The sequence below is a fragment of the Camelus bactrianus genome, chromosome 28 (genome assembly GCF_048773025.1).
Source record: "Camelus bactrianus isolate YW-2024 breed Bactrian camel chromosome 28, ASM4877302v1, whole genome shotgun sequence".
In the NCBI taxonomy this organism is placed as follows: Eukaryota; Metazoa; Chordata; class Mammalia; order Artiodactyla; family Camelidae; genus Camelus; species Camelus bactrianus.
In genome coordinates this window covers 18,077,381-18,105,144 of record NC_133566.1, presented here as the reverse complement: position 1 = coordinate 18,105,144, position 27,764 = coordinate 18,077,381, and the positions used below count along the sequence as shown (strand labels likewise).

General features: G+C 50.0%; 1 protein-coding gene and 1 long non-coding RNA gene across 5 annotated transcripts; one reads left to right on the top strand and one right to left on the bottom strand.

Moving 5' to 3' along the window:
- Positions 1-416: 416 nt before the first annotated feature.
- IL1RN (interleukin 1 receptor antagonist) lies at positions 417-13,325 on the bottom strand. Of its 3 annotated transcripts, none has more exons than XM_010958973.2 (5): positions 13,168-13,325; positions 5,423-5,474; positions 3,951-4,039; positions 2,771-2,883; positions 417-1,726 (listed from the first exon to the last, which is right to left on the bottom strand). In XM_010958973.2, exons 2-5 carry the CDS (start codon positions 5,434-5,436, stop codon positions 1,511-1,513), a joined length of 432 nt encoding a protein of 143 aa, XP_010957275.1. In that variant the 5' UTR covers positions 5,437-5,474; positions 13,168-13,325; the 3' UTR covers positions 417-1,510. The 3 variants fall into 3 exon arrangements, with proteins under 3 accessions (XP_010957275.1, XP_010957274.1, XP_010957273.1); XM_010958972.3 differs by lacking the exon at positions 13,168-13,325 and adding an exon at positions 5,614-5,713; XM_010958971.2 differs by lacking the exon at positions 13,168-13,325 and having other exon boundaries at positions 5,423-5,553.
- LOC123618040 (uncharacterized) lies at positions 7,011-19,909 on the top strand. 2 transcript variants are annotated; one of them, XR_006726386.2, is made up of 3 exons: positions 7,011-7,442; positions 14,871-14,959; positions 17,884-19,909. It is a non-coding gene; the product is annotated as an uncharacterized LOC123618040 (long non-coding RNA). The 2 variants fall into 2 exon arrangements; XR_006726387.2 differs by lacking the exon at positions 7,011-7,442 and adding an exon at positions 7,518-8,025 and having other exon boundaries at positions 17,884-19,908.
- The last annotated feature ends 7,855 nt before the right edge of the window (positions 19,910-27,764 follow it).

The window sequence follows — 27,764 nt, the reverse complement described above, 5'->3', positions numbered from 1 at the left end:
ACTTGATGCAAAGGAATCGTGCTCCTTGCATGCTTCTGTGTGCGTGTGTGATTCTTGAGCCCCACGTGGTGTTTGTAAGACTCACCCGTCTTGTGGCTGCCGCCGGCTACGGTTCATCCATTTTCTCTGCTGTCGAGCATCACCGTGTGTGGACGATTTACGTGTTCATTCTTCCAGGATGAGTGTTTGGGTTGTTTCCATTGGGGGCTATTGTGGACCGTGGTGCTATATACCTTCCTGGCAGGGACACTTGCTATCCTGTTATCCAGGGAGAGTGATGCCCAAGGAGGGAAGTACTCTTAGAGGAGAGATAGCCGAGTCTGGGCCCAGGGTTTGAAATGTCCATTGGCCTCCCCATTACCCAGCACTCTTTGCCCCAAGTCCAGCAAGGCCACAGACACCACCAGCAAAGGAGATGAGTTTTCAAGTTTTTATTGTAAAACAGAGCTTAAGTCACAGGGAGTAGGAAACTTTCTACTCAACACATACAACACACGTTCACTGAGCACCTGCTGAGGGCCGGGCCATGGGCTCAGCCCTGCGGGGACCTGAGACCATGGGGGTCACGCTCCCCGCTCTCAGGGGCTCACAGGCTGGTAGGGAGACAGACAGGCACAACACCTTCCAGACAAGTCTCAGAGTGTCTAAAATGGTCAAGGAGCGATTCATTCCTCCGGGGAGATCAGGGGAAGCCACATCTGTGCTGTGCCTTTGGAGCTGGGGGACTTCTGATGGGAGGGTGGGGTTGGGGGCCAGCACCACAGGCAGTGGCAAGAGGTCTGGAGTGGAGAGGGCATTCGGGGCCCGGGCAGTGGGGTCTACACTTCTGGGAACAATGCAGAAAGGGAAAAAAAAACTAGGGGACCAGCCTAGTATGCTAACTTTTCATTTTTACAGGTTAGGGCATCACAAAAAAAGGAAAATCTCCCTCCTCCGTTCACCATCATTTCACAAACACAAGAATATTTTAATCTTCCATCCCCTTCTAGAAAGGACATACTCTCCAGATAACAGACTCTCTTTTAAAGTTGGCGTAAGTACCAGAAATCCTTATTTTCCATTTTATCACAGACTCTAAGAATTTTGCCCCATGGAGCAGTACCAGTTGGCAAAATGAGGAATGGGAGCCACTTGGAGGGAGATGAGGGATCTGGGGTATGGACGGTGGAGGAAAGGGGAGGAGGAGCTGGGGAGAGGAGAGCAGAGGGCATCCAGGCTGGCCGGGGGGCCTGGACTGAAGGCACAGGTGACACTGAAGGGCTTTGAGCAGGGCCATTGTTCCATCTGAACTTTAGAAAGACCTCTGTGGAGGCAGTGTAGAGGCTGGGCTAGAGAAGGAGGCTGGAGACAGAGTCCTGTTACCAGGGCTCTTGAACCTCCTTCCAAGGGTCCACCCAGCCAAAGTGGCCCCGCTGAGCCCCACGACAGCCGGGAGACCCCGGGGCAGGATGGAGAGGCGTGTCCGGAGTCATGGATGTGCTGGGAGTGGAGGCAGGGAGGCTGGGCGGCACTACTGGTCCTGCTGGAAGTAGAACTTGGTGACCCTGAGGGCCTCTTTGGGCGTGTTGGTGAGGCTGACGGGCTGGTCTGCCTCCAGCGCCGTGCAGAGGAACCAGCCGGGGCAGGCGGCCGACTCAAAGCTGGTGGTGAGGCCGTTGTCAGAGCGGATGAAGGTGAAACGCTTGTCCTGCTCCTTGTTCTTGCTCAGGTCCGTGATGTTCACCGGCTGGAAGCCAAGGGAGGAGCAGGTGAGGGCTGAGGGGCAGAGAGGTCCCTGCACTCCCCCTGCCACCCCTGTGACAGGGCCCTCCGGCTGCCCAGAGTAAGTACTGGAGAAACGCCGGCCTGGAGACCCCTGCAGGACACCGCCTGTCCTTTTAGGACAGCCTTGCTGCAAAGAGGCTGTCCCACTGTGACACTTAATTTGGGGAAATCTGGCCACTCCAGCCCTGGGCAAAAACATTCAGCAAACACGTGACCATCAGCAGAGGCCAATGCTCTGTCGTGCCTGCACCTCTGAGAGCGGGGAGTAGAGAAGATGGGGCGTTGTTGCAGCCCATTTGACACATTACACACAATAACCTGGTCATTCCTGCCCCACACGGAGCAGGCAGTCACTCTCCAAAACAGTGCCGTCTTTTCCCAGGGCTGGCCGCCTGTTCATACTGCACAGGACCAAGGAATCCAGGGCCCTGGCTGGGGTCTCAAGTCATGGGTTTGAGTAGATAAGGGTTGGAAGAGAAAGGTCATGAAGGTTGGCTTTATTGGAAGAGGGCAAGTTCAAGTGGGTTAGGGGCCCTTGGGAGAGAGAGTGACACATAGAGACTGAGGTTCCGCAAAGGAACCACGCCTCCTGGGGGCCACACCTGGGTAGTCCCCTCCTTCACTGAGGCTAGACATAGCCATAAGACTGGCTTTGGCCCATGGAACACTAGCGGTAAGATACCAGCGGACATTTAATAAGCGTTTGCACATTGAGGCTTGTCTTTTTGGAGGCCTCCCTCCCGGAAGCCAGCCACCATGTTGTAAGGAAGCCCAGTCTGACAACTGAACTCAGAGCTCCCTGCAAACAGAGCCTGGAGGGTGAGCCTCAGTGCCAGCCAAGCTTCCTACTGCACGCAGCTGCAGGAGGAACCCCGGCTCCACCATGTGGCACAGAACCGCCCAGCAGATCCCAGTCCGCCCACAGCATCACAGGAAAGAGCACATTGCAGTTGTGTTAAGCCACTGAGTTTGGGGCAGGGGGCTGTTATCTGCAACAGGTCCTCACCTCCAACTGGAGCTTGATCTCATCACCAGACTTGACACAGGCCAGGCACAGCTTCCCCCCTTGGATCCCCAGGAACAGAGCATGAGGCTCGATGGGCACCACATCTATCTTCTCTGGGGAAGAACAGAGGGGAAGTTGAGGTTGTAAAGGAGAGGAGACAGAGGTGGTGAAGAGAGCAGCCTGGACTCTCCCTGGGAGTTTTTCTGGCCCCCTAATCAAAACCCCAAGGTTAGAAGGACAGCGAGGCCCCACCTTCCTGGTCTGCATCCAAACAGGTTCATGCCAAGCACACTCTCTAGCTGTCCTCAAAGACCGAGGCCCCTAGATTCTGCCCCAGGTGCTTTCCAGCCTCCCCTCCCTTCCCCTGGGCACCTGCTCTCCAGGTCAACAGGGCAGGGAACACAGCACCCAAGGTCGGGAGTGGGGCTCCAGGGCTCACCCCCTAGAAGCTGGGGTAACTCTGAACATGCCTCTTCCCCTCAGTGGTCTCCATGCCCTCACGTAAGAGGGAAAATCTCAGCCTCTCTGTGCTTTAGGGTCCTCTTTAAGGAGAAATAGCAGAAGGACAGGAAAGGTGGGTCTCGCACCCTTTGAGAGCAAGGCAAGGGGAGGGGACAGTGGGATGCAGATGATGTCGTTCTACAATAGCACACCAGCCTGCAGGGGTGAGAAGGCACCTGGGAGCCAGTGCTGAGAAAACCCCACACTGAGTCACCCAACTTCCCTCCTTTTACTAAAGGGAAAGCTGAGGAGCAGCGTGGGTGACCCTTGTTGCAGTTCATCCAGCTTGACGTGGATCCAGAGCATGACAATGTGGTGTCCGTGAGTAAGGGACAGAAGCCAGCCTTGTCTGTGGTGTATTAATTTTGGGTAGGAGGGACAGTTTGAACACAGAGGAATACGGGGGCTTCCTAGACACGGGGGAAGGACAGAGCTGCTCCTGTCTTCTGGGTCCTGCCCCTTCAAGCTGTGGCCCTGGGAGCACTGTGCCTGTAGGTGGTGGCTCCCAACCTCGGCTCCACCCCTCTCCGCCTTCTTAGGCTGCCCTCCTACGCATCCTTCAGTTTCAAACTAGGCCACAAAGAACCAACAGGGGTTAGGACATCACACATAAAGGTCTCAGGGTCAGAACACAGCGCTGCAGACCCCAGGCAAAGTGGCCTTCCTGGCCACCACTCACCTTCTAATTTAGTATTTGGTCCTTGCAAATATCCAGCAACTAGTTGGTTATTCCTCAGGTAGAAGGTCTTCTGGTTGATATCCCAGATTCTGAAAAGCAAAAGGACCCCGCCATAATGAACACACGCTGTGTGCCCAGCCCTGTGCTCAGCCCCTCCCTGTGTTCCCCAGAGTTCGCCCAATCTGGGTCCAGCCTTATGCTGGGGGTGCAGATTTTAACCGACCCATAGCATGGATGTTGAGACTGAGGTCAACACTGGTTAAGAGACAGGTCCAGCTCCCACAGCTGGTAAGTGGTCCACTTGCCTCCGACCTGCTCCTCGCCTTCCCAGAGCAACCGCCTCCTACTGCAGCAAAGCACCACCCAACAGAACTTTCTAGGGTGCAGAGTTGTTCTATATCCGCTCCGTCCAATGTGGTAGCCACCAGCCACATATGGCCAATGAGTTCTTGAAATGTGATGTGACTGAGGATCTGAATTTTTTTATTTTATTCTATTTTTATGAATTTAAATGCAAATTCAAAGAGTCATCAGGTGGCTTTGAGGAGCCGGGGAGCTCGGTGACAGGGGATCCGGCCAACTGTAAATTTCTTTGCACACGTGAGATTTGATCTTTTGCGATTATTCTTCATTCCTGAACGAGTTTAATCCCATCTGAAGGGATTGAGCATCCTTACTTACTCCGGGGGCATCTCCTGAGCTCCCAGCCCACGGGAAGAGGCCGAGGCAAACCCCCGTGAGGCGCAGTTCGCACATCTGGGAAGGGGAGGAACCCAGCCTGCAGCCTCAGGGCAGAGAAGCTCGGAGTTGGAGGGTGAGGTCACCCCAACACGGCTTCAGTCCAGGGATATCCCAGCCCAGAGGGCACACGCAGACAGTGCTCTGTTTTTATCAGCATCACAGCCTCCTATTTTAACAATGGTGACATCTCACAAAGTTCCTGACCCAGCTTTTAACCATCCCAATCATTTTCAGGCACTTGCCCACTGACAAAACACTGTTACATTGTTATTCGTGCATTTGACCTTCATGACCATCCTGTAAGGCTGGCAGGGTTAGCATAGCCCCATGTCACCGATGGGGAAACTGAGGCCCCAGGGGAGCAGGACCTCCAACTATCAACACAGACAGGCATTGTTCACACACAGTCTGGCGCTCTGGGCTGTGCCCTGCCCTCGGCGTCCCTCTCAGCCCAACACACTCTGCCAGGTCCTAACCCCAGCGTCGTGGCTCCCGGACACGTGTCTGTCACTCATCACCTCGCCATGGTCTCTGGGAAAGCAAGCCAGGCCTCCAGCCGAGCTTTGCATATCTGGGATAGTTCAGAATACAAGCCTTGAGGACCTGGCATGTAGCAGCCCCGTACCTGAAACATGAGCATCCCAGGACCAAACCCAGCTTTCAGGACCTGCAGATGGCTGTGTCCCCGTTCCCCACCCGTCAGGCCCTACCTCCGGGGGCATCAGCCTTACCTGAAGGCCTGCATCTCGCAGGGTCTTTTTCCCAAGGGATGGCCGGCTGTCTCTGAATGAAACAGGAAAAGGAGGAGAGAGATTAGGTAACTGTGGGGACCCTTGCGGATTTCCATCCTGAGGCCACGAGGCAACGGGAGACTGCCATGCCGGACCCAGGGGAGCTGCTTATAAAGAAAATAGTCGCTCACCCAAACCAGGCTGTGGCCGCCCTGTGCTCTGTGAGAAGCGGAAACGCCCTCACATTTCCAAAACGAGAAACCTTGCTGTTGTCACTTTCAGCCCTGCTGAGTGTCGCAACGGGGGTGTCGTAACCCATTCCCTCCCCTTTTCCTCTGTGCAATTTCCCCAAAATTGAGATTTCTGTTTCCCCTTCACTGAGTTCCTGGGAAGAAGGACCCATGAAAACCAAATCCTCTCATCTGCCTGACAGGTCTCCTGAGACTTTGAAAAAAAGAGATTGGAGGAGAAATGTCCCCTCCCCCAGTAAGCCAGGTGGCGGGGCTCTCAGCGCATGTGGGAAACGCGGGTCACTTCACATCCCTTGACAGAGGGACAGCTTTGCTGGACTCTGGACCAGGGACTGGCAAACATTTTGTCCAGGACCAGATAATAAACACTTTAGGATTTGTGGGCCGAACGTCATTATGACTCAACCCGACAGTCACAGACTACAAGCAGCCTTAGACAATCCATAATCCCACAAGCTAAGTGTGCTCTGATACGACTTTATTTACAAAAGCAGGTGGTGGCTGGATTTGGCCTGAAGTCTGCTGACTCCCGGCCTAGAGTAAACTTCCTGAGATCGGCTCTGAAACCAACTCTATTCCTGTTAGCGACGCCTTTGAAGTTATGGTCTCGGGAAAATGGGGTGAACTCAGCCGTGGTTCTGAAAGGAATCTAAAATCCACCTCCACCCCTTGCAATTTGCCACCCGTGTGACCTGGAACAAGTCCCTTCACCTGTTTGGGCTTCTGCTTCCCCTCCTCATGCTCAGAATGAGGTTGAGTATGTCTTGCTCACGGTGCAAGGAGGGAAGGAAGGGAGGGAGGGAGGGAGGGAGAAAGGGAGGATGTAATGCTAGTGCAGAGCATAGATCTGAGAACTGGATGGGCGCTCAGCATCCTCCTACCTGAGCCCTTCACTGTTCCTGAAGAAGACCCGGAAAGATTCAGAGAGGGAAGGACACCTGCCCAAGGTCACACAGCTTGTCAGTGACAACGTTATGGCCAGAAATCCAGGTCTCCTAACTCCCACCCAGGGGTCATCCAATTACAGCAGCGGGTCTGTGTCCAAATGAGGGTAAAATCTGTCAAAGAGGAAGGCTACGGTAGGAATTTGAAAGTTGCTAAGAGAGTAGATCTTAAAAGTTCTCACCACAGGGAGTAGGGGGCGTAGCTCAGAGGAGGAGCACGTGCTTAGCATGCACAAGTTCCTGGGTTCAATCCTCAGTACCTCCATTAACCAGAAACAAATAAATAAAAATTCAAAAGAAGTTCTCATCACAAGCAAAAAAAAAATTGCATAACTACTTATGGTGGTGGAAAAATCATTATGATACACATAATGAAACTCACATAATGTTAAATGTCACTCGTACCTCAATATGAAATGTTTTTAAAGAGGAAGTTTGCCAATAAATTTCTCAAATCTTTAGAGAGCACCTCTTTCAGAGCAAATGGAATATTTCTGCAAACATTGTATACCCTGAGCTGGGCTAAACGGCGTGTTCGCATTCCCTGTTCTGTTCTCACAAGTTGTGTGACCTTGAGGGAGCTCCTCACCTTTGAAACACGTGCAAGAGATAATGTCTACCTTCAGAGCCAGGGTGTTTGTTTGTTTGGGCTTGTTTTTGTCAGGGCTGGCTGAAGGAGGCAACGTGTGAGCCCGCTGGGTTATTTGCCACTTCCAGTATTTGGTGAATTGGAGTTTCTCATTTCTGGAACACTTACGAGTTATGGGGTGCATACATGGTCATCACGCCTGCTGTAAGGGAAGGCAGCTACAGCCCCCCACCACAGTAAGTTCTCCCCACTTGTCTTTCTGGACTACTCCTGAAGCCCTCCTCAATCGTTAAATCAGCATGGCTCAGAAGGGATCACCGGGGAAGAGCAATGACTTGCCAAGGTGAGGCCGAGGGGCTCCCTCCCGGCTGCCCGCCCTCAGTGTTCCAAGCCAAAGTCTCGTCCGGGTCAATGTTCCTCTGTCCCTAATCCAAATTCAAAGAGACAGATTACTCCCCAAAAGCAGAGTCCCTGGATTGCCCCGTCTCCCAGGTCTGTGCCCTTTTCTCACTGTGCCCCCCCAGCAGTCCTTTCTGGAACTGGGGGAGGGAGTCCCTGGGGCTGGGCTATGGAGTCAGGCACGCACGGGGGCTGCGTCCCCCGTGTCACTTACGAGCTGGTCCACCCACGCAACGTGCCAGAGCACTCGGGGTCTCAGTTTCGTTATCCATTAGACAGGGCCAATAATAGAAGGAAGCCTTGTCACGGGTTGCTGTGAGGATGGAGACATTGCACAGGATGTACTTAACCCAGACCTCGGCATGTAGGTGCTACGCAGACAATAGAGCGCGCTTACGTAGGTCTGCTTCATCACCCCAGGTAAGTGGGAGGGGTCCACCACAGTGCCTCCATCCGGATCCTGATCCGATCCGGCCAACCTGCCCTGCAAGCCTGCTTCATTCCAAAGGGAAGGCTCTCATGCCTGTGGGTCGGGGGAGGAAGTGAGCGGGGAGGAGAATTCCTCTCTGTTTCCTCATGCTTCTGACCACAATTCCACTCTTGGTTCCGTCTCATCAAAGCAGTCGGCCTCCCTGTGATTTCTGCCCAACCGTGAGACATCACTGACTAAACGTATTCTCGGTTCTGGTGCTCAGCCCTTCACTCCACTTCCTGAATTAAGTTAATGACCAAACCATGAAGTGGACTCTGCCTCCGCGGGCAGCACCCTGTGCTTCCCCCCCTCGAGCTCCCAGCATCACACTTGTACTTGGAGGCTCCTATGTGCAGAGCCTGCCCTGCTAGACATCAGAAATGACTAAGACCCTCTTAAAGGTAAACAAGACACGCAGGCTAAGTCCACGTCCCAGAAGTGACATGAGACACGTTCCACGGAGACCACATGGTGAGCCTCAATTGTTGTTGCCTCTGAAGTGCTCAGGGCAGCCCGGCCACATAGGAAGTGTCTGATACACGCTGGCTCCTTCTCAGTTTCAGCTAATGGCACCTTTCAGTTCTAGGGTTTCCGTTTGCTTCCTCTTTCTGTATAGTTTCTAGTTCTCTGCCGAAAGTTACAATCTCGTCTTTTAAATCCTCGGTCATATTATTCATTCATGGTTCCTGCAAAGGCTTCCCCTGATGACTCCAATATTTGAGTCCCTGCTGGGTGTCCTTCTATCATTTGTGTTTCTCCGGTGCGCGGATTGGCTTGCATGTGCCCGAGTCCTTTTTCCTGAGGGCTGGACACTGTATTGCAAAACCTGTAGGGATAGTTCACGGCTCTGGATGGTGTCATGTGTACCCAGACACAGTTCGGTCTGCTCCTGCTGGGCACTGAGGCCGGGAGCACTGCAGCCCCAGGTGATTTCACCCAAACAGGGCTTGAGATGATTCAGGACCGGGCTCCAGTAACCATGCAGGCTGTCGTATTTCCGTCCACTCCTGGTGCTCCAGGACCCCAGCCTACAACGGGGCTGCTTGTGGAAGGCTCCTCCGACCCAGTGCGAGACAAAGTTCAAACTATATCCTCCCCCGACCCCAAGTCCCATAAGTCTGTCCAAAGAAGTGACTGAAAAGTTGAACAGGCAGCCAAGAAGGAAGGGCCTTTAATTCCACTCCAAGGAGCAGGGAATTTATCTAAAAGAAAACTGAATCAGAGGGTGACATGGTCAGATTCGTTTTATTAAAATCATCTTGGGGACAGTGGACAGATGGATCAGACTCGGACAGAGGTCTGGGGGCGATTGAACCTGAAATCAGGGCAGCGGTGTAACACTGATCTTGGCAGGAGATATTGACAGCCAGAGCTCCAAAAATAGTTCTGATTGGTGCATTCGCCAGTTTCTCAGGTGTCAATGAACCATCATGGATGAGTTCAAGCCACCCATGTGACATCACTGAATGCAGAGCTGGGAAGAGATGGGGTCCCGCTGGCTCCAGCACCCTACCAGGCAGGGAGATTTAACTGCCCTTCAGTCTTCCTGGAATGAAATTGTCTCCACGTATTCCAACTCCGGTCTCCCTCCTCTTCAGCCCAATGGCTCATCCCACAGTCCCGTCGCCCTCGCACAAAGCAATCCCTACTGATAAATTCAGTTCATCAGGAAACCACAATGAATGTTGGTGCAAATATTTTCAGCTGTGCCTCCTGGAGCTGCATTTGTCATTACCCAAGTAGCCTTGGTAAACGTTTAAGCAGCTGGCTTTGGGTGGACAGCTGTGCACCTTCTGTTGTAATGGCTTAATCCCATATTTAGATTCTTCAGCCCAATTCTTGAATGCCTGAGTGTTATAATAGCGCACCTCACACAATGCAGGCAGTCGTATTGTCCAAACTCTGTAAATTTTTACTAAGATAATGGTACAAGGACTCCAGTTACCTTTTCCAAAAGATGAGTAAATATACTAATACAAAAGAGATGGAAAAGGATGAGAAACACAAGCCCCCAGAATATAATCTGATGTCTTCTCTTTGTCTGCTTCCACCTACCCAGCACTGCCAGGCAGCCAAGTCAATTTTAACCAAATCCGGTAGACCTCCCTAGAGCAGCAGGTCAGGTTTGGAGACAGGTGTTCTGGGCTTCTCTGCCCACACAGATGCAGCCATCAGAGTGACCAAGTCAGCCCTCCTGGCTGGCAAAGGTCAGGAGATTGCATATAAAGCCAACTGTGACTGATTGCAACTCTACAAGAAGCTTGCTCTCCTCCTGGGTTTAAATGGTAAACTGACTGTGAATCCTTTCTGAGATTCGGAGTCTTCCAAAATGATTTTGTTCCAGCAGTTTCTGCGTTTGATACGGATCTGCATTGAAAGCCATTGTTTATCTGGCTATCTTGTGTTTGCTGAGGAAAGTGTTTGCTCTTGCCTTCTGGGCTTTCATGATTAGCTTTGTAAGCCGCTTCTCTGCAGGCAGGAGGAGAGGGAGAGGGACGGGAACTTGGGGGGAGGGGACAAGTTCGTTCCTTACTTGCAATGCTTCAGCCTCTGTGTTCTACTCTTTCCTACAGACCTTGTTTTGTCCTCATAATAGCTGTGCAAGGTGGGTATGTTTACACCCACTCTCAAGATGCGTATGTACTTACGCTCACTCTGTAGAATAAGAAATCAAGGCTCAGAGAGATTAATCGCTTGCCCCAGATGCTGGCTGAGCCCAATTCTTGTATTGCAGTCCTGCCAGAGAGGCAGCTAACATGTTTTCCTCTCTGCTTCATTGCACAGTTAACAGGAAAAAGAGTTGTATTTGTTCTGATGCTGCTCCTTTTGGTTTGAACTCGCATCTCATAGAGCAGTGATTTATTCCACAATTGCTTGGAAATTCCAGGAAGAAAAGAAAGGATGTAGTAAGAAAAGAATGATTTTAAACCTGACGTAGGTTAAAGAGAAACCTCTTTACCTGGTTATTGACTAGGGTGGCCAACCGCCCTGGTTTTTCCAGGATTTTCCTGATTTTAATACTAAAAGCTGTGCATCCTGGGAAACCCCTGAGTCCCTAGAAAACTGAGATGATTGGTCACTTTTTCATATGAACCCTTAAAAGGTGCCATCTGGTGGCTAGCACTGCAAATTGCAGGCACAGTTAGCTATCAGTCATTGTACCCTGCCAGTTTAGCCCAGTAGCAGAGATGTTGTCCGTTTTATTGGATGAGCAGACAGATAGACAAAGCACACAAGAGTAGCCCAAAACCTCAATAAGTTTTCCACTCAAGGAAAGAGACTATAGCAGATACAATATTGATCAATCACTCTCATTCTGATCAAGTTAATTTTTAATTAAGCCATTCATATTTAATTTCCTCCAACTATGTAATCAAGATATGGTCAACATCTAGTAGCTTAAAATTGTTTTCAAACTTAGGTGGTAGAAAGGATTTGTCCTTTCATTGTCATTGTTTTCACATCCTCCTCCTCCTCCTCCTCCTCCTCCTCTTCCTCCTCCTCCACATGCATTAGCTGTAAGTTCAGCAACGTGGAGAGAAAGGAAAGGTCCACTGAGAGAAAAGGCCTATCCAAGGTAATGCAGAATACGCATGGGGTGGCTCCGTCTTCATCCTTGTCCTCTGCCCTCGCTTTCCCAGCTCTTCTGTCAAACCATGAATCTCTCTAGGTTCTCTCTTCTCAAAGCCCTGTTCTCTGGTTGGCATCACTGGTACCGCCTCTGCTCCTGGCCTTAGATGGAGAATGTGGTTCCTCCTCCCAGGAACCATGGTGTCTTTGCTGGACTTACATGCACCTGTCTCCTCAATTCAATCCAACTCAAGTTATGCACTTTATTTAGTACCTGCGATGTGCCGGTTTCAAATATTTTGGATGCAATCTTTAACGAGTATAGGGATTTCTTCACATTTCACTCTTTGGCTCTGGGAGCGGCATCATCCTTCATACATTTTAGAGGCACATCAGACCATGGGCTAACAGTTGAACACATCCCACTGGAGACTGTTACAGCCACTGCGGAAAGGGGGAAGATTTGCTGCTCCTGGCATCACTGCTGTGGTTTACAAGGCACTTCTCCCTCCGTGATCTCACTAGGTGTCTGTGCGCCTAAAGCATACCCAGAGGTTTGGAGACAGACTGTCTGCTGTCCAGCTCAGCTCCTCCCCTGATACCGGCTGTCTGGCCCTGGGCAAATTACTTAACCTCTCTACGCTCCAGTTTCCTCTTCTGAAAATGTGAACCATAATAGTCCTTCCGCATATGGTTGTTGTGAGAATTAAATGAGATTAACCATGTACATAGTTCGGGAGGACTCCCAGCATGTAGTAAGCACCGTGGGAGTATCAGTTATCACTGTGTCCTCGAAACCCCAAGCTTGCCAGCCTCATCTTGGCATCGAGGAAAGTACAACCCAGAAAGGAGAAATAGTGTACCCATTAGAGGCCAACTTAAAATTAGACGTTGGGTCTTCACACCACCAGTCTCAGGCTCTTTTCTCTGCCCCATGTGTATTTTAACCAGAGGTTGCAAACCAGTAGCTCATAGAGTAAATATTTTATTTATTCAATCATTGCTTTATTTTATCAGAATAGTGCACACCACAAACTCTGATTCTTTCTGGAAAATGAGAAGTTCTGGCCATCTGGAGCTGGAACTGACCATCTACTGGAACTGACTAGCGACGGCTCCTGAGTCTATGCCCCCTCCACCCCTCAGACTTACGGCTGAGGGCCAGCTTCTATTAGTATTTCTCATGGAGCTCACACTGTTTTTTCTCTCTTTTCAAAGAAATATTTCTCCAATTTCCACATCACTATCAACAGTGGGAAATGACCGATGGACACCAAGGGCGCCATGATTTTTCTCACAGCAGGAGGGTTGCCTTGTCACCTGCTCCCCCAGCCCCTGCCTCAGAGCATCGGCACCATCTCCCCTAGGAGGCTGTTGTCCACACGGTGGCCAGGTCTCCCAGACAGGCCTGGAAACCCATGCGCTTGTCATTCCCCTTGAAGCTTGCCCTTAGTAAATACCAGTGGTAGACACTGTCCTCTCCATTTTTCAGATGGAAAAATAGGAGGAAAGGAGCTTACCAAAAAGCACTGGGGAGGGCCCGGGAGAATCCGAGGTCTGCCGAGATCTTCCAGCGTCTGGCTCCAGACTGAGCGGCTACACAGGACTAAGCACCCAGGCCGTGCTTGTTCCACCCATTCCTCCCGGGGCAGAGCTGCCCCTTCCTTCCTGATCACCTGAGGAGGGTGAGAGGAGGAGCCCCAGCCGGCCTTCCCACATACCCAGGCAGGGCTGGCCACCGCAAGGCCGTAGGCAAGCCCAGCTTCCAGAAGGATGACTCAGACTAACAGAAGCCAAACTGGTTCTTCTCTGCGTGAAAATGGAGGTCACCAGTGAGGCGCAGAGCTGGATTAGTGAGGGTGGGCCCCCACCCATCCAGATAATTAGGGATGGACTTAACCCTGTGTCTCGGGCATTCTCCTGGGCACTGGGGGAAAGCCACAGAGGGTCCCTGGTGTTCTAACGGAGGAAGACAGAGAGGAAACAAATAAACACGCTGACGTCACGTGCAGTAAATGCTGGAGGGGAGATACAAGGCACGAAGTTTTTCAAAAGACCTGAGGGGGTGGGGCATGTGCGATTTTAAGGCAAGTGGTCAGGGAAGGCCTCTCTGAGAAGGTGACACTTGAGCTGAGACCTGAATGATGGCAAGGAATGGGGAGGGTATTCCAGATGGAAGCAACAGCAAACAAAGGCCCTTGGGTGGGATCATCGAGATTGGATGGAGGCCCACGTGGCTGGGACACGGCTTAGGGAGCGGCAGGTACCCACCCCCTCCTTCAGTTACCCTCAGGCCCTGTGCTGCCCACTGGCATGAAGCTGTCCAGGAGGCCAGCACTCTCTCTCCACCTTCTTTGGAAGACCCTACCTTCCAAACCTTCTCTTTGCCATTTGGAACGGATCTGCTGGCTAGCTTCCTACCCCTGGACCCGCCGTGAGGGAGCAGATAACTCCGGTATCCTTAAAACCATCCAAGTTGGTGCATGGGAGCCGTAGCAAAGGCTCAAAGTCCTAGGTCCTGTCCCCAGGTCTGCAGCTAATGAGCTGCGTGACCCTTGATGTGTCCCTTCCGTTCTCCAGGCCTCATTCTGATCATTGCAAAGGGAGATGACCCTCTGCCCTACCCTGCCCTGCCCTAGGTGTGGGGCTGGCACCCACAGAAACACAGGCTACAAAATGTTTTCGTGAACTGTGTGCATTGAAACAGGGCCTTACTGCAGGCAATGCCTTAGGGCGAGGGGAGGGCAGGCCAGCCTCGTGGCTGCCCCCAATCCTGCCACCTTCAAGCCTGTCTCCTCTGTCAGGCAAGGACAGGCCAGTCGCTGGAGGAAGAGGTCATCCTTCAGCGGGGTCTGGGAGGAGCAGTTCACTTCCCCCAGCCCTGTCTCTGGGGCCCAGGCTCGTCCCCAGGGTCCCTGGGCTCGGCCCGCGGGGCCTGAAGTTGGGCTGAGAGATGCAGGGCCCCCGTTCTGGTGCCCCAACCGCAGGGACTTCCCAGGGCGCCTTACTTCCTGCCCTCTGCTGCCCAGCCTCACCAACTCTGATGCCAAGGCCTCTGAGCTGGGCTGGGAATTTTTGAAGCCACTTTTGTAGAGAAATGCCTATTTGCTAATGAACCAGGAAACTAAATTTTGTAAACCTGGAAAGTTGGGCCTTGGGGCAGCCAGGAACGGGCCCCAGGACCCTTCCTTGTCACCATGATGCGTTTCTGTTGTTACATCAGGAAGGCCGCTCTGGGAGGCGGGCTCTGGTGCCGGAAGCTCAGATCCATGAACTACACTGTGTGATCCTGGGAACATCTGGAAAATGAGGGTAAGACTGTGGCCCACCTTGCTGGGGGATTGTGAGGACCGAGCTACTAAACACAAGATGCTCAGAATACAGGAAGCATCTCTGAAATATTAGCTATATTCTCGCAGGGTGTGGGTCTGATGTCTCCCCTGGCCTGTGGTCAGTAGGGAAATAGTAAACCAGGCTGCCAGGCAGGGCCAGGGGTTGGTATGTTGATCAGAACACAGGTTGGGGTTCCCCCTGACACTGGGCACATCCAGGGTAGAGGGACCATTGGCTGGCCCCTCTAACCCCCCAGGGCCTGGCCCACTCCAGAACTCTCTCCTTCAGGCTGCCCACCACTCCTCCAAAGCTACAGGATCAGAGCCTGGCCTCGGGCACCCAGAGCACCTGAGAAGCCTGGAGCCGCTATGAGTGGTGGCTTCTCATCCTTTCTTTGATTCATTTCTCTACACGGCAGGTGCTGGGCTATGAGTCAGGGACACAGGGGTGAACAAAAAGCGCACACAGTCCTTGCCGTGACCTGCCGGGGAGGCAGATGCTGCCCAGACGATCACACACATGGCTGTCTGAGCTGAGCTCTTAAGGGTGAGGATGGTTGACTAGTCTGTGGAGCTTGGGAAGGGGGCAGTTTTATGCAGAGGAAGAGCAATGTCAAGGTCCTGAGGCCAAAGGAAGAGGTAAATTTGAGGGAAATCCAACAGCTTTAGAATGGCTATTTTCCGCAGGCGCACACAGAAGTAGACAGACAGATGCAGAAATGAGAAGGCTGTGGCCTTCAGCTGACAGACAGTGATGCCTTCATGTCTCAAAACCTGAACGTTCCTGGTTGGGGTCTCTCATGAGATCCTGCACTCCCTGTCCCCATGTCCCGTCTCACAAACTCCCCATCACAGCCAAAGCTAGCTCAAGCTGGTCGGCCTCCTGTAACCAAACGCTTGAATAATTCCATAAAGGCCAACAAGCAACACAGAAGGACACTGAGGAGTCAATCAACATGAAATTGCAGAAGGGACAGTCCAGGAAGGGCCAGGTCGACAGCAGGAAGCATCATTTCCTGCATCTGTAGAGGCCATCTGCCCCTCAGAGCTCGTGGGTGAGTCCCGCCTTCAGTAGCACCCTCTGGGATTTTGTCTGCCAGGCACGCCGCCTCATCTTGGCAAGTTGCTCCTTCTTTGCTCACCCCATCCTCTGTCACAGTGCATGGGGAACAGGACCTGAGTCACAGCAAGCTGCATCCTCCTGGTGTTGTCCAAGCTGAATCGGAAGGAAGAGGAGCAGTTCCTCGGGCTTTCCCAGCAGCCAAGCGGTAGAGCTGTCAGTTTGAGGTGGCCTTGGTCCCCGCAACAACAACCAACAATCAAGCCCTGAAGTGCACACTCGTTTGCTCCAGGAAGATTCACTCCCCCACCAGTCTCCCCGCTCCTGCCAGGGGCACAGAGGGGAGTGAGGTGGACATGTCCTCTCCAGACTCAGTCTTCACACCTCAGAAAACTACATCCCAGAGTGATGTGTGCAGGGATACAGGCAGCGCAGGGTTTTGTGGGCATGCAGAACAGGGACCCCCCACTCAGGCTTGGGAGTGGGATCAGGGGAGAGAGATGCGACAGGTAGGGGAGGAGGAAGGGGAAGAGGCCCCAAAGTGGAAGAAAGCATTGCTCAGGGTTTCAGGTGACCTAAGTCAGTCATCAGAGCTGGAACGTCGAGTTCAAGGGGAAAAGCAATGGGGAGGAGCCTACAGGGTGATGGGGGCCCTGGCATCCAGACCCCTATCCATCCACCCCAGGGCTCTGGACCTTGGCTGAACTGGGGGCCCTGGAACTTCCAGCAGGGTGGACTTGGGGTGGCAATCTGGATGGAAGTGGGAGAAGGACTAGCAACTCTTCAGTTTGCATTTTCCCTCTTCCATTGTATGCTTATCTGGGCAGGGAGGGGGAGTCAGGGATCCTACCCACTCAAAAAATAATTTGAAAAAAAAAACTGAGTTAAGGTATTTCTCTGTTGTTTGTTTCAAGTCCCACGGTGGCCGGTCCCTGGGAAGCCCTGCCCCACATGTTAGTCACCTGAGAACACTTCCTTTTCTGAGGCCAGGGGCTTTCACAGAGAGAGTAGAAGCATTGCAACCATGGGGTCTTGCGGTGCGTCAGAATTCCTGGAGAGACTGAGCTGCAAGCCAGCTCTGTGCTGGGTAACAGGAACGTGCAATTGACCTGTGGTCTGTTACACAGGATTGCATCACTGGGGAAAGAAGCGTGTGCCCAGGAGCAGAACGGTCCCGAGTCTGGGGTTGCCCCAGACCTGCAGGCCACCTCAGCTGGCAGGTCCCCAGTGCTGGGGGCCAGGGTCACAGACTTGGACCTCAGGAGTGCCTGCCTGTCTTGGTCTGTTGCAAGAACACGGGGCACATACACCTAAGACAGATCAGCATCTCAGCTACCCCAGGAAGAGGGCTTTGTGAGGAGGGTTCCAGGCAAATTCACTCCCCTCTGTGGTTCATGCTTGGCTGACGGAGGACGGTCTTCAAGTGTGTGCACAGAATCTAGCATGCAGTGGAGACGGGCAGGCAGGCAGCATTTACTGGGGGCTTATCTCAGGATCCACACCTAGGTGGTTTGAAGAAAGCAAGACATGCAGAAAGAGGAACTGAAGGGCACTGAAGTCTCATGGACCTCCACCGTCCCCGAGGAGATCTGGAGCTGGGGTGGCCCTGGCAGGGGAGTCAGGCTTTATTCCCCTCATTAACTGGTCATTGGATGCAGGCTTCCCCTGGAGAGGAGATGGGGCCTCTTCAGCTGTGGGCCGTTCTGATGGGGCTGGGGGAGGCGATCCCAGAATCATCTACAGTGACAATGACTAATGACAGCTGTCACTCCATCGTATAGACTTTCTCATTGAACTTGCACAGCGGTCTTTAGAATGTGTAACTATTATCTCTGTTTTTACAGATGAGGAAACTGAGGAGGTCCAGAGCGCTGTTTGACTCAGAGCCCACTTCACCACCGTAACACCTCCTTCATGAATAAAATACAAGATATGTAGTCAGGAAACCTGAACTTGTCATGTGCTCATGGACTGTTCCCAGACAAGCCTTTCTTCTTCTCTGAGATTCCATCTTCCCAGCTCTAAAATGAGAGTCATAACCCTTGACCTACTTTTTACTTCCCTGATAGAACTGTTGCCAAGACAGATTAAAAGCGAACCTGTGTTTGTGGGCGTGCTCTGTGAGGTGCTTAGTTCTCTGCAATTAGAAGATGGAATTCTCATCACAAATGCAGGGCGGCACATGATCCAGGGGACCAGCACACCTGACCGCCTCCTGGCAGGGGAGGAGCTTCTCCAAGGCCACAGGAGTCATCCTGGATGGGATGCTGGGAGCTTCCTGGCTGGCACGCATTTGAACTTGTGTCCACACAGAAATTCAAACTGTGGAGAGTGAATGCTTTCGTCACCTGCAACAAGTCCAGTTTCTTTCATTTGGGGATTGGTCTCAGGCCCTTTCTGGGGTTAATAAGCTACGAGTTCTGATGTGGTTGATGGAGAGAAAGTTGCAGACCCTGGAAGCTAGGATTTCAAGCCCCCAGGCACAGAAGGAAACCCCAGGATGAAGTCAAAGGGGCCCAGAGAAGAGGCCTTTCTATAAAGCCCAGGATGACAGTGGTTTTCCCAAAGAGCTCCGGAGGGGGACCTGGGATCTGAGTGTTGGCACCACTGCCAGTCCGGGAGAGGGCTGTGTGTGTGTGTGTGCGTGTGTGTGTGTGTTTGTCTGCGGTGACTGACTTGGGGTCTGACACACCACGAGGACTCCTGATCCATATTCACATTCCTTCTTTTCAAAACACCCTTTAAAAGAGTATCTGTTTTTTTAATGAGGACTAATTGGTGGTAAACTCATTTATTATTTGTCTGGAAGTAGCTTCATTGTGTCATTTTTCTTGATAGATAGTTTTGATAGGTACGCAATTCTGTATTAACAGTTTATTTTCTCTCAACACTTTGAGGATAGCATTCAACTGTCTTCCTGCCGCCATTGCTATCCATAAGTCAGCTGTCAGTCTACTGGTAAAATCATCTCTAATGCTGGCATTTCCTCAGATTCATTACAACGTGTCTGTGTGTGAATTCCTCTTATTTAAATTTCTTTGAATGAAATGTGTTTCTGGATCTGTGCCTTCATTTTATTTATCAGTTCTGGAATATTCTAAGATATTAACACATCGATTCTTATTCTTCTCCTTGCTCTATATTTCCCTCTTAGGGGCTGTGATTTGATTGCGTTAGGCTTTCTCATGCTGTCCTCACAGTGTCTTGACACATCTGTCATATACTGAATCACCCTGTTTCCTTGTTCTGCATTCTGTGTAACTTTTTTTGGCCTGAAACTTTCAGCGCAGTAATTCATCTTTAGTCATTCACTCTGCTGTTTAAACCCACCTACTGAATTTTTATTTCAAAAACGTTATTTGTTATTTCTAAAAGCTCGATGTATTTCCCAATACTACCAGCTCCTTTGTTATACTTGTCTCTTGCTCATTTTTTGATTCAATTGTTTACACTAAACGTTTTACACAGAATTATTTAAAATTCTGTATCTGATCACTCTGAAGTATTTGGGAGCCTCAATCTGTTATTTTTGTTTCAGATTCTGAGGTGCCCAGATCACTGGGACCATCGTACCTGAAGTCGGAAGTCTGAATGGTGAGGTCAAACTCTTATCTGGGACTTTGAAGTCCACCCAGCAATAACCTCAAAACCCCCTTTAAAAAAAAAAAAGATGAAGGAAGAGAAATAAAGAATAGGGGAAGGGTATAGCTCAGTGACAGAGTGCATGCTTAGCATGCACGAGGTCCTGGGTTCAATCCCCAGTACCTCCATTAAAATAAGTAAATAAGTAAATCAACCTAATTACTTCCCCTCCAAAAGTAAAATAAATAAATAAATAAATAAATAAATAAATAAATAAATAAATAAATAAATAAAAATAAATAAATACCACATTGAATTTTATTTATAACAATAACCTTTTAAACATAACAAAACATAACAGCTAAGCTCTTTGTTAAGGTAGCTAAAAATATCAATAATTAAATGAGTACTTTAGCTAAAGCCATATTACAAAACAAAGACTCCCAACCTAAGACAGGTCTGTGCATAAACCTGAGGGCCACGAACGCATTTAAATTTTATGCAACAGGTTAAGTTCACTTTGGGGATAAGGACTCATATCTCAAAAGGATGTATAATCTCAAAAAAGGGTAATAATCATTACTCTGGAGAAACTTCAGAAATCAAAATACACCCTAAGGTATTATTTTGTGTCTTTCTTCACCATCCCCCTGCCGTTCTGGCTCTTAACCTACTCCTTCGTTTCTGTAGCTCCCAAGAGAGACCGTTGCTTGTTTTCCCACAGGTGATTTTGGAGTCATACAAATTAGAAAGAAAAATACTAAAATTCCAGTAGACAAATGCAAAGGAAAATCTGCCAAAAGTTGAAATCAGATGGAACACAAAAGTAGAGAAAATGCTTAACTTCTACCACTAACATGGAAATCGGAGTTAAAATAAGGCATTTACACCTAATAAATCAGCAAAAATTAGGAAAAGCACACTTGCCAACATCGGTGTTGCATTGAAATCTGATGGAAGTGACAAGCTACGTTTACAAATTTTTCAGAAGGTAATTCTGTGACATGTATCAAAATCCATAGCAATATTAAGGGTCTTGGATCCATCAATCCCATTTAAGGGAATCCTTCAACAGGAAATAATCCGAAGATAAAAACGACATGGTTATTTCAGCATAGATGAAAACAACAAAAGATTAAAGGAGACCTCAGTGTGCAAGAAAAGGAAAATTAATTAATGATGATACACATATGGAAACTCATGCAGCAGTTTGAAACGTTTGATTTTAAAGACTGAGCAGCAAACACAAAAAACGCTTAGTGTTAGTGTCATCGCATCCAACCGAGGCTCAGAAAAGGGAAGGAGGTGTCTGAGGTGCACAGTTCTCAGAAGACGTGGAGCTAGGATGCAAATTTCCCTCTACTGTAAAGAAGTTCTGAGCAGATGGTTGTGCCTCATGATCGAATGATCATGGTGTATGAGTAACACACTGAGAAGCCTGCAGCTGCATGTAGAGCGTTTACAGTTCTCAGCAAACCGTTCTCACCAAAAATGCTACTCTGGCACATCTGAAATGAGCAACGTAGTGATTACGGAACAGAACGATAAGTAGGCTCAAATGTCCAACTACTCTGTTCTCGTGAGAGACGATTATAACCAGCACAGCTTTAGGACTCAGCTGGAAGGGTTAAGGGGCTTTCTTTTCAAAGCCTCTCCAGTTGGCAACATCATCCATGCCAACTGTGGACCCTGATGGCATAAGCTCTTGACTCACCATTGTGGTCGCCAGCCCACTCACTCTTGCTAAATGGGTCTGCCATTTTCATGTCTACATACTTCTCCCTCTACCCAGGAGCCCTTCTTCTGGCCAGAAACTCATTCACCCCTGAGCTCAAAGGCCACCTCCTCTAAGAAGGCCTCCCTGATGCATTCCGCATCAGTGTTAGAGCGTCCTCCCAGGGCTTCTGTGCTCTGCTTTTTATTTCCACACTGCTACACTGTGTTATGGTAAATCGCGGTTCCCTCTGCTTCCTCACTGCCATGAGGAGTTTCTCGAAATCAGAATCATGTTTAATTCATAGCAAAACGGATCAAATATGGGATCTGGAGTTGGATAAACCTGGTTTTAAATTTGGCCACACCATTGACTAGCTCTATGACTTTGGACAAGTTGCTGAGTCTCTCTGAACTTCTGTTTCTTCATCAGTGCAATAGAGGTCAAAGAAAACCCGTCCATTAGGCTAGTAGCACATGCTTAACTCCCGATAAATGTTAGCTATGCACTCAGGCTGTGAACCACTGGAGGAGACTAAGACCAAAGTCTTCTGACTCCCAGTTCAGTGCCACACCTTAGGGGCCAGGGAAGGTGTATGATGCACAGAACACCCCAGCTCCTTGAGCCAACAACAGTCCATCTCTAAGTCTGGAAATCAGCAGGTGATTCTCCTGTCCTGCTGGAACCTTCAGACATTGGAGAAATCCCTTTACCTGTCTCCTGCCACCACAGTGAGGAGGCCCAGGAACAGATCATTGTAGGGGCAGGAGGAATCGGATTCCCCTAGCCACTGCCCAGCCTCCCACCCACTCCCTGTGAAGGTCCATCAGACAGTGAATCAACAGCTGACATCATCCATGACACCCACTGGTCTTGGAGCCAATGACCTCATGACATGAAGAAATTTTCCTTCTGAGAAGCATCTCTTTCAGGTTACCAAAGATTTGTTTTCACTCTTACTACCATTGTTGTGAACTCAACTTACCTCTGGGTGACCCTTTACCTGTTGGGGACCTTATCTTCTGTGTTACTGAGAAGGGTGAGGACATTTGTCAAGAACCCCTAGACTTCCTTCCTCAGAACTTTAGTAGAACTATAACATCATGCAGAGATAAAAGTCACCCAGTCTAGAATCAGGTTGGACCCAGAGGTAATTCTGGTTTCTGTCTGTTATTAGCTGAGTAATCTTCAGCACATTTTCTAACCATTTTGTCTTGTTTGTCTCCCTCAAACTGCCACATCCTCTTTCTTACCCACATTCACCTGTTGAAATCCTGGTGGACCCTCACAGCCCATGCAGAATGCTGCTTCCTTTATGAAGCCCTCCTGATGCCCCAGGAACCTGCCATCTCCTCCTGCTTGCAGGCCGTTAGGGCCTTCCTTGCAGCACCAAGTCTTGGCTTATCTGAGCTTGTTAAGCACCTTCTACTCAGAAGGGGCAGGAATGAGTAGTGATGGTGACAAGCGCGGGCTCTTAGTTAGGAAGATCTTGAACTGGAATCCAGTCTACACCGCTTACTAACTGAGCTGGGTGACCTAACTCCTCAGAGCCTCCGTTTCTTCGTTTGTATGTTGGGGTCTGAAAGTGCTCCCGAAGTGAGGCACCTCTAGGTCGTACTCAAAACAACACCTTCAGGGTCAACCATTAGGCCAACTTTGCTCTCATAAAGACCGGGACCCACTCCTTCTGTCTCCCATAGTGTCCAGCCCTTGGCCTGATGTACACCTGTCCTGGCCCTACCTCTTGGCCTTCGCCACCTCTCCTGGGACGGGACCCACCAGCCCCCTGGTGGTGTAATGCTGGACCCGTCTAAGCACGAGGTAATCTCCCGCTTGCCGGCTCTTAGGGAGGAACACATGCTGCCACTGAATGCCCCCTCCTGTGCAGGTGGCCTTTCTCTCTGTCCTTTCTTGGCTTTTTTTCCCCCCTCAGTTTACCCCACCTCACCCTTGCAAAAAAGCCTCCCTTAATTTCTGCCTGTTTTCTGAGCCAGTTTTCCAACTTTCCCTTTGATTCTAGGAACTACCTGGTACTTTTTTCAATTAGTTATTTTTCTGTTTCAGTTAGTCTGAGTCCCTTTCCATTACTCATGCCAGTGACCCCTCTGATGAAGATGGATCTGTTAACAGTGATTAGCTTTTCATGCTGTTTTTGTCAATGCTCCACCTGCCAGGCAGACATTTGTGATCGTGTGGGACAGTTCTCACTGGTGGTACGTGAGACATATAGTTGTATATTTCAAGGGTGTAATTATGTGTTTATTCTCAGATGTGATAGAAACGAATCTAGCTTGCACATTAAAATTCTGATTTTAAGGATATCAGTAGAGGAAGAAGCTAGATTGAATAATTCTTGTTTTAAAAATATGTCCATAGCATTTTTTTTGTTTTGTTTTCTTTCCACCAACTGAACATACTTTGTACTGGGGATAAATCCCCCACCGATCATGTCTGGGTAGGAAGTAGGGCTTTGCTTTCCATTTCATCACTCAAAAGAACAAAATACTGCTTTCTTTTTCCCCGGACAGTGAGAGTGGGGTGGGCACATGACCAAAGAAAGGCCCACTGGATGTCCCAACCGAGGACTGCGAATATGAGGGATGACACAGAGGCACGGAAAGCATTAAGGTACCCGTGGTAACGGTGGTGGCCACAGTGTTTTCCTGATCCCTCATTTTATGGGCGAGCATTGATGGCAAGAAGCCCTGAGTGCGATCCGGAACCTCAGAGTAATTTGTCCACCGTCACAGAGCGCTGTGGTGGAGTAGAGCTCGTTGCGGGACAAGACCTCTGCCCTCCCCCTTGGGTCCAGGGCTCTGCCGGGTCCCCCCGCCGCCGCTCCCCCCCCCCACCCCCCCGCCGGAGGATGTCAGACTTGTCATTGTGAGTCAGCCACCGCAGGAGCACGAGTCCTGCACATGCTGATTCTAAATTAGGCTCCAAGCTGCAAGGTGGAAAGCCAGGGCGGAGCACGGGCCTCAGTAGACAAAGATGTGAGAGCATTAGTTCAGCTTTCTGCCGCGGGCGCGCGGTCGGGCGGGGGCCCGGGGAGCGGGGACGGCCGCCCTGCGTAGCGCTTTGCTGCCTCCCCCATCGCGTCGGGCCGCGCCTGTCATCTAGGGCCCGGCGTGGGAAGCCGCAGTGCGCACGGCAGCCCGGCTCCTCGGCGTCGCGTTTAGCCTCCTTGCAGCTTGTCCCGGCGGTGCCTGGGAAGCCGGAAACCCACCTCTCAGACTCCCCAGGGGGTGCGTTCTGCCAGTCAGAGCCGCCCACGGGAGACCTGCAGTTGGAACGCGTGATCTGGGCCGAGTCGCCCACTCTCTTACGGAAGATTTTAGCAGGCGCAGCGCGATCCAGGAGGTGGCTTTCTGGTCCCCAGCTTATGGGTCAGGCCGTGTGCTTCTGGGGCCAGCAGCCATGGCAGCTGCCTCTTGAGTCCCACCTTGGGCTGCAGGGTGTGACTGAAGCCAGGAGCTATGACAGCATCTTCCTGATTGTAGCCGAGATGACAGGCCCCCCGGCAAGCCGGTTCTGGCATGTCCCTCCAGAGATTATTCCTGGATGCCTATTCCAAAGGCCATTCCTTGAGTCTTCTAGTTGCTTCTGTCAGTCTCCAATTCTTTTTTTTTTTTTTTTTTTTTTTGGTGGGAGGAGAGGTAATTAGATTTTATTTAATTAATTAATTAATTAATTAATCTTTAATGGAGGTACTGTGGGTTGAACCCAGGACCTTGTACATGCTAGACATGCGCTCTAGCACTTGAGCTGTACCCTCCCCGCAATTCTTTACAGGAAAACGTTTCCTGATTAAATCAGCTAGCATCTTTTCTGTTGCCTGCCACTGCATCCTGATGAATAAAGCCACACTTTACCATTTTCCTCACCTCTTTGCCTTAGCATATGTTCTTGGCTCTGTCGAAAAATCCTCTTGCCCTAACTTTGCCTGGATAACGCCCACTTTTACTTCAACACTTGGCTCAAGCATCACCTCTTCCTTGAAGCCTTCATTGCTTTATTTCCGGAGTGGCTTACTGTCTGCTCCTCTCAGTTCTCATGTACTCTCCTTCTCTTCCTTCCTTCCTTCCTTCCTTCCTTCCTTCCTTCCTTCCTTCCTTCCTTCCTTCCTTTCTTTTTCTCTTTCTTTCTTTTCTTTTTCTCTCTTGCTCTCTCTCCCTCCCTTCCTTTCTTCTTTTGTTCATTCTTTCTTCTGTCTGTTTTTCTTTCCCCTCTCTCTTCTTTTCATTCATTCTTTCTTTTCTTTCATTTACTCGTTGATCAGACATTGATTAAGCACTTACTAAGACTACCACTGAAGATACAAAAATTCACAGGGCACCACCTCTGCCCTGAGGTTGCTTAGAAATTAACTGAAGAAGCTCACAATGAAAAGGGAGTTTGGCCAGTGTTATGATGGGGTGATCCAGAGTCTCATAGAAGTGTAGAAAATGGATTCTTAATCTGGCCACCAGGCTACACATTGTTTCCCAGAGGGGTCGAGTCCTTCACTGAGCTCCAAAGGATGAGCAAAATTAGCCAAGGAAGTGGAAGAAGAATGATTTTCTGGACAAGATGAGCAGCATGTGCAGAGACAGAACTTGTGAGAGGGAACAGCGTCCTGCAGGACCTGCGAGAGGGCCACAATGGCTGTAAGATGCTACATGGGCAGGGAGCCATGAGGGCAACTGAGAGATGAGCTGGAGGATGTGCAGGGTCCAGAATATGAGGGATCTTCTTTGTTCTAAAAGTATATGGGAGCCGTTGAAGAAAAGGCAGAGCATCCACACGGAGCAGTGTGGACCGAGGTGTAAAACAAGGCAAACTGTGGTCAGGAGGCTGGTTGGGAGGTTGCCTTAGTAACCCATGGATGCTGAGACAAGAGTCTGAACTATGGTGGTGACCATCAAGATGGACAGAAGGCCCTAGAAATATTTAGGAGGTAAATTCAACAGGACTTAGTGACTCCTGAATATAGAACATGACTCTGGAATGCAGAGGAACCAGAGTGACCAAGGGTATTCTTGTTTCGCTTAGGTGGGGAGACACTAGAACCATTTACTGAGAAGATACGAGAAGAAAGAGGAACAGACTGTTCCTGAGCGTAGTGAAGAGAGATGGTTAATTCAACTTAAGTTGCGTTGTGTTTGAGACGTGATGGGACACCCAGTGGAGGGGTTCAGTTGGCAGCTGGACTTAACACACCTGGAGTTTAGAAGCCTGCACTAGAGACAAAGATCTATAATTGATGGTTGAAGCCTGAGCGATGCCTGAAAGAGTGAAGGGCAAACCGACGTTTCAGCTTGCATTATTATTTTATAGTGTACTTTAAAAATGTTCTGTTCTCTCTGTTGGATTACGAACTATAACATTTTTATCTTAGTCTTCTTTTCTACAGTAGTATCTTAGAGTAAGAGCTCAAAAAGTTGGAATAAATAAATCAATAATGAGTCAATTTAGTCATTTTTAAAGGGAAGGGCTTTAACGAGCGAGGGAAAAAATACATTTTCCACGTGATCTCAAGAAGAGGCAGAGGTGAAGAGAGAACCAGGAAATACAAGACTGTAGGTTCATGAAAAAGGAAACTCAGACAAGAAGGGCACCACTCTGGGCCCGAGGGACATTTCCAATGCCCTGGCCAATCAGGGCACCAGAGAAGATCACGGGAGCCCAGGACTGATGCTCTTGGGCCACCTGGACAGAGGGCACCCTCCTCGAAGTCCCCAGTTCCCACTACCACTCAGTTATGGCTCTATCCCCTGATCTTCCTTTAACTTTAGGTTCCTACTAAGAAAGGAAACCTATGTTTCTAACCCCTGGTAAAGTAAAACTTCCCTTTCTTTGCCCTAAATGTGTCTCCTCTCGGCCTCAATGAGTGTCATGTCTGAAGTGTTAGCCACTTCCCTTTGCTCAACTTCAAGAACCCCATTGCTTCCTGAGCTGTGTGCAAACTGTCTGAGACTGACCCGGGAGGCTGCCTCCAACCCCTGGCACAGTTTGGTGACCCAGGGGACCCGTGGGCAGAGATTGCAAGTGTCTGTCATTGGCCTTGAGGTCAAGTAGGTAGGAGAGGTCGTACACTGGCCACATGGGAAATAGTTTCTGTGTTATTTCACAAAAATCACGCATCCCACAGTGATGATTTGCAAACCCTAATGTGCTTGCCTCCATCTGCTCTTCAATAAAGCTACTTATTCCAGCAAGCATTAATCCAGTAAAAAATGGGTCTGGCTCTACCATTGACACAGCTCCCGCTGTACCCACATTCCCTTTGGAGGACACAGTTTGTGACAATAAGTCCCCACTTGCTCTGCACACCCTTCGCTCTCCATCTAATAGCCCTGGTTTTTTGATTTTTTAGGTTTTTGCCTTACAGCCTATATTTCCAACCGAAGTTACATTCAGTATGTATTTGCTTGGTGTGTCTTCTCCATT

Bases quoted from the DNA above. Each gene is read 5' to 3' on its own strand.
- IL1RN (XM_010958971.2), bottom strand. From the start codon at position 5,538: ATGGAAATCCGCAAGGGTCCCCACAGTTACCTAATCTCTCTCCTCCTT. The intron at 4,040-5,422 runs GTAAGGCTGATG...TTTGCTTTTCAG, and splicing joins TGCGAGATGCAGGCCTTCAG to AATCTGGGATATCAACCAGA. The intron at 1,727-2,770 runs GTGAGGACCTGT...CTTGGCTTCCAG, and splicing joins AGATCAAGCTCCAGTTGGAG to CCGGTGAACATCACGGACCT.